The following is an 8562-nucleotide window of genomic DNA, read 5'->3' on the forward strand; positions in this document are numbered from 1 at the left end:
AGCATAATATTATGAAATATTTATTGATCACTTTAAGGGTCTTCGAGAAAAACTCGTGTTTAGATTCTTATTCTTAACCAGGAATCAGTGTTTAAATTTTCAGTAATAATATACAGTAAATGAAAAGTTGAATGGATAGTTATTTCTAGGTGATGAGGCAACAGTTGATTTTTTGTTTCTTTTTATGCTTATTTTTTAGGTTTTTCTACCATCAGTATTTTTTATTTACTGTTTTAACATGATTTAAATTTTTTTAAAAGGGAAAAAAATCACAGTGAGCTTGGTTTATGGCATTTTTATTGCAATTTTGCACAGCATCTGAAATTTCAAAGGATTAGTTAAAATTTGAAAAGAACAGTGCAGTCATCTTGGCAAAGGAAGAAAATAGACTTTATTGTGGTATTCATCTACAACCATTCATCTACAACTTTTAGGAAAAAATATGTATTGCCTTCCCAAAAGCCATTATTTTAATCATACAATATAAGTGTACTGGGCAATAAAGCACTGTAATTAAACACGTGCTAAAGCTCTGCCACTCATTGGGTATCTGCTCGTCTCAACAAAGAGCACTCAAATCAGCCATGGAACAGCCATTAGTGCAGCACAAAGTTTGTAAGTCTCGTCTTGATATCACTGAATGCTTCTTTGACCCCCAAAGCTCTTGAGTGGGCGGCTGTCCATGCTGAAGACTTTCCTCCCCTGTGGAATCCACCTTCAGAAGGTTTTGTACTGTGTTTTCCTCAGAAACCTCATGTTCATTTGGAAGCTGGAAGTAGTTTCCTCTCTCATCTGTATGGAAAATGAAAAAATACTTTCTTAGAGGACCCTGAGACAGAAGAAAGCAACTAAATTCTACTACTGGGGAAATGCATTGGATTTCTGAAAGGAAATTGAATCTTACACATCACCTTTTTAAAAATGTTGGTCTGGTTTCAGAGATTAGACAGTTTCAGAAGAACTCAATCATCTCCAGCCTCCCCATTTTATGGAGGAGGAAACATGAGTGCAGAAAGGAATAGTGACAAAACAAGTGTCACTCTGCTAAATAGTAACAGGGAAAGGCTTAACTTCTGTTGTACTGGCTACCTCTGCTCCATGACCAGCAGCTTCCAAACGTGTTAGTTATATGCTATACACAAAAACACAAACAAAAACAACCCTGTGTATGTCCTGCAAAGCTGATCAGACAGGAAGAAAGTAGAGATTTAAACCTCTATGCCTAAAAATAAAAAGTAGGCCCCAATGTTTTTATCAGAATGTTGTTCCCAAAGTCTTCTCTCACTTTAACTTTAGTCAGACTTACTTATCAGTAACTTATCATGCTGGGAACACCAAGAAAACTTATAGGAATGAATGCTGATTGGTAAAACAATAATTATTCAACTAATATATGGGAAAATAAATAATATATGGGAAAATACTCTGAAAACCTGTGAAAGGTTAAATAAACAGTATTATGTCAATGGTGTTAAAAAGAGATAGCCTTGATTTCCAGTCAAGATGACAGAGTAGGTAAATGCTGTACTTGCCTCCTCTCACGACCACATCAAAATTACAACAAATCTACAGAACAACCATCATTGAGAATTGCCTGAAGTCTAGATAAACAGAAGTCCTACGACTAAGGACATACATAAGAAGCCACTTCGAGAATGGTAGAGGGGGCAGAGACATAGAACAGGTTGGTCTCACACCTGTGTGTGGCGGTTAAAATTGGGAAGGATATCTTGGCTGTTGAGGTCCCCTCAGAGGAGCAAGGGGTCCCAGCCTCACACCAGGCTCCCCATCCCAGGGTTCCAATACTGAGAAGAGAAGTCCTCACAACTTCTGGCTGTGAAAACTAGCAAAGATGATGGCTGAGTTAGACTGAAGGCTGCTGGAGTCCAGGCATTACTCTTAAAGGACCCATGCATGGACTTACTCGCTGAAAAACTCACTCTGAGCTTCAGCTCTGGGACAGCAGCTCAAAAGGTATGAGGGAAATACAGGAAGGAACTGAATTGTCTGGCTTCAGAGTGAGAGCTGGAGGGGCAGCTTTCTCCTGGATAGAGGAGCTGATGGAAGCCATTGTTTCTTTGTTGAGCCCTCCCGCTTCCCCATGTGCAGACACAGGCAGCTGCCATATCTGAGTCTCCATCAACCTGGCTAACACTGTTCACCTCACCTTGGTGTTTTCCTGAGGTCCCACACCATCCAAATGGCCACCCCACCCAAATATCTTCCAGTGGCTTTTCCATACAAATGGTATGTCTTGTCTCATGTTGTAGTTTCCTAAAATCTCTCAAAGGTTCACAAAAACCAAATAACAGCATCTGGCTTCAGCATGCTCCATACTTCTTGCTGATCGCAGCATTATTGGTAGGCAGACTCAATTCACAGCTTGGCTTGTCCCAGGCACCTCCAAGCCCAGCACCTCCAAGATGGCTGCCATCTGCGGATCAATCTATGGTTCATGCCAGGTAGCTCTGGGAAGACCACATGCTGCAGGCTGAACTTGCCCTGCAGTGAGACCCCTCCCATGAGGCCCTGGGCCTGCATGCCTGATGGTTGGCTTTGGACCCAGCTAGAGTACCACCCAGCTGCCTCTGCAGAGTGGGCAGGCACTAGAGCCTTGCTAAAATGAATCCTGCTCCATAGAATCAGCCACTGCACAACAGTTCCTCCACTGTAGTCATGGCCAGTCCTCATAACCAATCAGCTCAAGGGTCAATTCCTTTCATTGATGTGAAAACAGCATCCAAGGCTCAACTACAAAGGGAGGGCATACACACCTACACAAGGGACACACCTGGAGGGATTGGCAGGAAATATTCAAAGTGAAGGAAAGCAAGGACCTATAACCATGATTACACTACCCAGCAAGGCTATCATTTAGGTGACCAAGAAGACTGTACCACTGATTCCCACAGCACACCTACTACATAAGGCCACTCTACTAACACTGAGAGACATAGCAGCCCTACCTAATACATAGAAACAAACACAGGGAGGTAGCCAAAATGGGGAGACAAAGAAACATGTCCCAAATAAAAGAACAAAGCTCCAGAAAAGGAACTAAATAAAATGGAGACAAGCAATCTACCAGACTCAGAGGTAAAAATACTGGTTATAAGGATCAATGAACTTAGGGAAAGAGTAGATGAATTCAGAGAGAACTTTAAAATATAGGAAACATAAAAATGGAGATAGAAAACATAAAAAAGAACCAGTTAGAAATCAAGAATACAATAACTGAAGTGAAGAGTACATTACAGGGACACAACAGTAGATTAGAGAAAGCAGAGGGTTGAATCAGCAATTTAGAAGTTAAGGTAGCAGAAAACACCCAGTCAGAAGGTAAAAAGAAAAAAAGAATCCAAAAAATTCAGCAGCTTAAAGGGCTTTTTGGACAACATCAATCATACCAACATTTCTCATCATAAGGGTACAGAATGAGAAGAAAATAATTGAACACCTATTTAGAAAAATAATGACTGAAAACTTCCCTATCCTGGCGAAGGAAGTAGACATACAAGTCCAGGAAGTACAGAGAGTCCCAAACAAGATGAACCCAAAGAGGCCTACACCGAGACACATCATAGTTAAAATGGCAAAGCTTAAAGACAAAGAGAGAATCTTAAAAGCAGCAAGAGAAGGTAGTTAGTTACCTACAAGGTAGCTCCCATAAGACTGTCAGATGATTTCTCAAGAGAAACTTTGTAGACTAGAAGGGATTGGCAGGAAATATTCAAAGTGATGGAAAGCAAAGATCTATAACCAAGGTTACTCTACCCAGCAAGGCTATCATTTAGATTTGAAGGAAGGACAGATAAAGAGCTTTCCAGACAAGAAAAGGCTAAAGGAATTCATCACTACCAAACCAGTATTATATGAAATCTTAGAGGTCATTCTTTAAGAAGAAGAAGAGGGAAAAACAGAACATAAATATGAATAACAAAATGGTAATAACTATGTACCTACCAATAATCACTTTAAATGTAAATGGATTAAATGCTCCAATCAAAAGACATAGAGTAGCTGAATGGATAAGAAGACAAGATGCATACATATGCTATAAGATACTCACTTCAGATGGAAAGACACACAGACGGAAAATAAAGGGGAGAAAGATATTTCATGCAAATGGGAATGAAAAAAAGCTGGGGTAGCAATACTTATATTAGATAAAATAGAGTTTAAACAGAGGCTATAGCAAGAGACAAAGACCCAGTAATCCCACTTCCGGATATTTATCTGAAGAAATCTAAAACACTGCTTCAAAGGAACATGTGCATCTATGTGTTTATTGCAGGATTATTTACAATAGCCAAGATATGGAGGCAACCTGGGTGTCCATGAATGGATAAATGGATAAACAAGAGATGGTACATATATACAATGGAATATTACTCAGCCATAAAAAAGAATGTTATCTTGCCATCTGCAACAACATGAATGGACCTAGGGGGTATTGCGCCGAGTGGAGTAAATCAGACAGAGAAAGAAAAATGTCATATGATTTCATTATATGTGGAATTTAAAGAACAAAATAAACAAACAAAGCAGAAACAAACTCATAGATACAGAGAACATTTTGATGATTGCCATCTGGGAGGGGGATTGTTGGTGTGTGGATGCAAAATGGGAAGGGATTAAGAAGTACAAAATTGGTACTTACAAAATAGTCATGGGGATATAAACTATATAGATATAGATATAGATATAGATATAGATATAGATATAGATATTATAAGGAATATAGTGAATAATATTGTAATAACTATGTATGGTATCAGATGAGTAACTAGATTTATTGGGGTGATCACTTTGTAAGTTATATAAACATCTAATCACTTTGTTATACACCTGAAACTAATATTATGTGTCAACTGTAATTGAAAAATAAAACAGTTAAAAATAAAAAGAGATAGCCTTATACAGACTTCCATTCCACTGCCCCATGTGTTTCATAGATATTCCAAATGTGTTTTTTGTAGCGTATTTTGATTTGGTAATCCAGAGATTGATAAATTATGGTAATTTTGGTAAATTATGCTTACTCTCTTGAGATTAAAAACCCTTATTATTTCTGTTAACATCTAGTAATTCTGACTATCTCAATATTAAAGTGGAGTGATAAGTTCATAATTTGTCAAGAAATTAGCCCACCAAAATATGAAAACTGTGGGTCATCTTTAAAAATATTTTTGTTTATCAAAGTCATTTTAAACCAAATTGAAACCTTGACTTATCATATATCTGGTTGCAACATTTATTAGGTAATTATTTATTTTTAATCTTTTTATTGTAACAATAACAAATACAATTGATTATTAAAATAGAATCTTAAATAAATTCTGCCACACACTTTAATGTAAGATTAGCAGGAAGAAATCCAGTCCAACTTCTAAATTACTTGAACTGAAAAAAATGAAGAAATGCAGTGAAGTCAGTCCCCTCACTATTTCTGAATCATATTGGGTTCATTCCCACCTTCAAAATTTTGATCAGACAATTCCTACTGCTGGAATTCCCATTAGAATTCCACTTCACCACTCCTCGTAACTCCTCAAATCCTACATATCTTTTAGGGCCTTGGTCAAACTCCAGTGCCTCTACAATGCTGTCCTTTGTTACAGCACCCACCATCTTTTTCCCACTTGAGACACAGTGTAGAATCAACAAAGACCTCAGTTCTTAAAGCAGACAGACCTGGTTTGCTCCCTAGCCACATTGCTTACTAGCTGGGTGAACAATTTTGTCCTTTGTATAGTAAATGGCAATAATATTACTTACATCACAGGATGCTTTTCAGAAGTCTGAATGAAATATTGCGCATGAAACTACCTGGCACTTAATAAGTGCTTAATTATAGATTTCTTCCTTCCTTCCTTCCTTCAGCATCTGCCTGAATTCCAACTTATTATATTCTATAATTATTCATGTGTAAAAATCTTGATACTCCACCATGCTTTAAATCACGTGCTTCTCTCTGTCCCCTATAGCTCCTGCCATAGATATTGAGCTTATTGAAGTAGCTGTGCAATGAAATGATTTCAAGATGGAGACAAAAGAAAATAAGGTCCATATTTTTTTAAAGGTAGTAAGCTCACCTCTTTCCCAAACCACATTGTTTATTTGATAATTAACCCCCTAAATTGATGTAGAAGTGACTTACCCATAATTAGAGAAACAGGTACTAAAACAAGCCTGAAAAAATAAAATAAATGAAGCAGTCACATAAGTTAATGTTACCTTGCTGACCTAGAGGGATCCCTTCCAGGTGCCTTCTCCATCTGGAGGTAGCACATATGTAGATGACTCTTCTTATGTACTCTCGCCCGCAGAGCTTCAGAGACTTCTCACTCCTCACTTCTAAGGCAGCAAGTAGGACAGAGAATAGAAATAAAGCAAAAATGGAGCCCTTCATTTTGCTGAGAATTGAATGAGAATCTGTTACGGTGAATAAGGCCAAATCAAGTTTTGAAGTTATTCTCATACTCTTGTCCAATTTATACTAACTTTCCTGATATTCTATTGGTTGGAACCTCATTTTTACAATATTTGCTAAGCACATAGCAAATATTAGGTTACACCATGAAGTTTTGATAATGTGTTTTTATGATTATTGCTAGTTATTCAGTCACTTCTGAACATTGTCATTTACCATTAGCTGCATCCATGAGACAATAAACAGAATACCATCTTGGAAGACATCATGGAAAATACGTAAGCTTTGGAAGTAGCCAAGCATGAGTTTCAGTGTCAGCCTAGCTACTTACTGAGTGACACAGGGCAAGTTTTAAACTCTTTAAACCTCCATAATGATATCTCTAGAATAGGGAAACCTGTCTCAAAAGGGTTTTGTGGGTATTGAAAGCAACATTTATGTCAAAACAACGAGAAAGAAAACTTAAGAATTATGTTCTTATGTTTTGCATTTGAATCTTGGTTTCCCACTTATCAGATCTACAATCTTAATCAAGACATTTAACCTTCCCAAAACACTTCTATGTAAAATTGTGCTAATTATAGTAACTACCTCATAGAGCTAATGAGATAATATGTGTCCTGCTTGACAAAATAAAGTCAATAAATGTTGATTATTTCTTCCCCCATGATTGAGATGGACTTGAAAATATAAATTTCCTTTAGAATGTAGGAGAATTTCTCTGACTAGAATTTTCCTTCTTGTCCTTCATCCTATGACTTAGGTATGCTTTTATCAACACACATTTTTATAATGGAAAGCTGAATACATAACTCCCAAAATGCTAAGTAATGACATTTCTCTCTGGGAAACATTCTAAAGGCATTAGTTCTAATGGAGGTCTTACCTAAACTGAGAATACTGGAGTTCGAGATTTTAAAGACTTGTTGGCGCGCTTTGTAGCAAATTGAACAAACAGTTTTTTAGTTGAGTTTCTTGATTACTTGTCTGTGATCTCTCATTGGGAATATATATATTATAGAAAGGGACCAAAGGAGCAGGAAAGATTTTGACATTAGATGGAGCAACCTTATCTTGATGGGTCAAAATTGCAGGTGGATCTGTGTCATTTATCAACTCCAAGGGGCATCAGCATGACAAAGTCTAGCACATTTACATCAGCAATTTATTGTTCAGCCACTCACTTCAAACTTCCTCCCTTCTTTGGAGACCTTTTCTGCCTATCTTGATAATGACAGTATATCATAGTAGCACCGCTGTAAAGCTGTGATCAGTGGCTATACGCTGGGCTTCTGCACAATCCAAGAGAGAACTATTCAGACAAGGGGTGATCACTATCCTGGATGTGAGATATACTCTATTACCTCTGAGTTCTGCTATCACACCCCTCAACTCAAAATGGTTCCCTCTTCTGCCAACTCTTAAGACCTCATCAGGGCTCACGTTAATTTGAGATGCAGATGAGAAACCAGTAAGACGTGAGTCCAGCCTGTGAGTAAATGGAGGCAAGCTAATCAGCCAGGTTAGTTACCCAGATAAAAAGCTAGTGCCAATAATGGAAGTCCTAGCTGTGAAGCCTTACATTTGGGAGATTTATTTCCCCTATTTGTGAACTGAAAGAGTTGGACTGAATTACTTAAGGGGTCCTTTTAACTTGAAATTCTAAGTCTTGCTAGTTGTCTGATATCTGTTACTCCCACCTCAAAAACTTTCAGTGGCTCAGCGTTACCTGGAGAATAAAATCCAAACAACATCGTACTTAAGGTTCTCCACTCAAGCCCCCAAATATCACCCCTTCCACATATCTCAAGGTCGAACCAGAGACAATAACCTAAATGAAAATTAATCTTTCCATCTCTTGATCAACAATTATTTGCTGCTTGTACCTTTAACTGTAGTACTTAATCCTTTTTGTTTAGAGGTTGACATGACTTTTCGTCCTCATCTAGTCTGTAACTCAGTTTACTATCTGTGTGGCTTAGAAGGTGTAATTGTCTTCTCCAAGATTTAAGTTTCCTCATGTGAGGAGATAATAATCTGCATTTTTATGTTGTTGTGAAGATGGAATGAGTTAACATAAGTAAAGCACCTAGCATAATATATGATGCTTAATAAATACTGAATAAATT

The 8562-nt window shown here is 37.6% G+C and overlaps 1 protein-coding gene across 1 annotated transcript; it reads right to left on the reverse strand.

Moving 5' to 3' along the window:
- Nucleotides 1–385: 385 nt before the first annotated feature.
- On the reverse strand, nt 386–6520 carry INSL5 (insulin like 5). The gene is made up of 2 exons (XM_019731090.3): nt 6238–6520; nt 386–792 (listed from the first exon to the last, which is right to left on the reverse strand). Exons 1-2 carry the CDS (start codon nt 6479–6481, stop codon nt 560–562), a joined length of 477 nt encoding a protein of 158 aa, XP_019586649.3. The 5' UTR covers nt 6482–6520; the 3' UTR covers nt 386–559.
- Between the last annotated feature and the right edge of the window lie 2042 nt (nt 6521–8562).

The sequence above is a fragment of the Rhinolophus sinicus genome, chromosome 14 (assembly GCF_057876585.1).
Source record: "Rhinolophus sinicus isolate RSI-liver-muscle chromosome 14, RSI-T2T, whole genome shotgun sequence".
In the NCBI taxonomy this organism is placed as follows: Eukaryota; Metazoa; Chordata; class Mammalia; order Chiroptera; family Rhinolophidae; genus Rhinolophus; species Rhinolophus sinicus.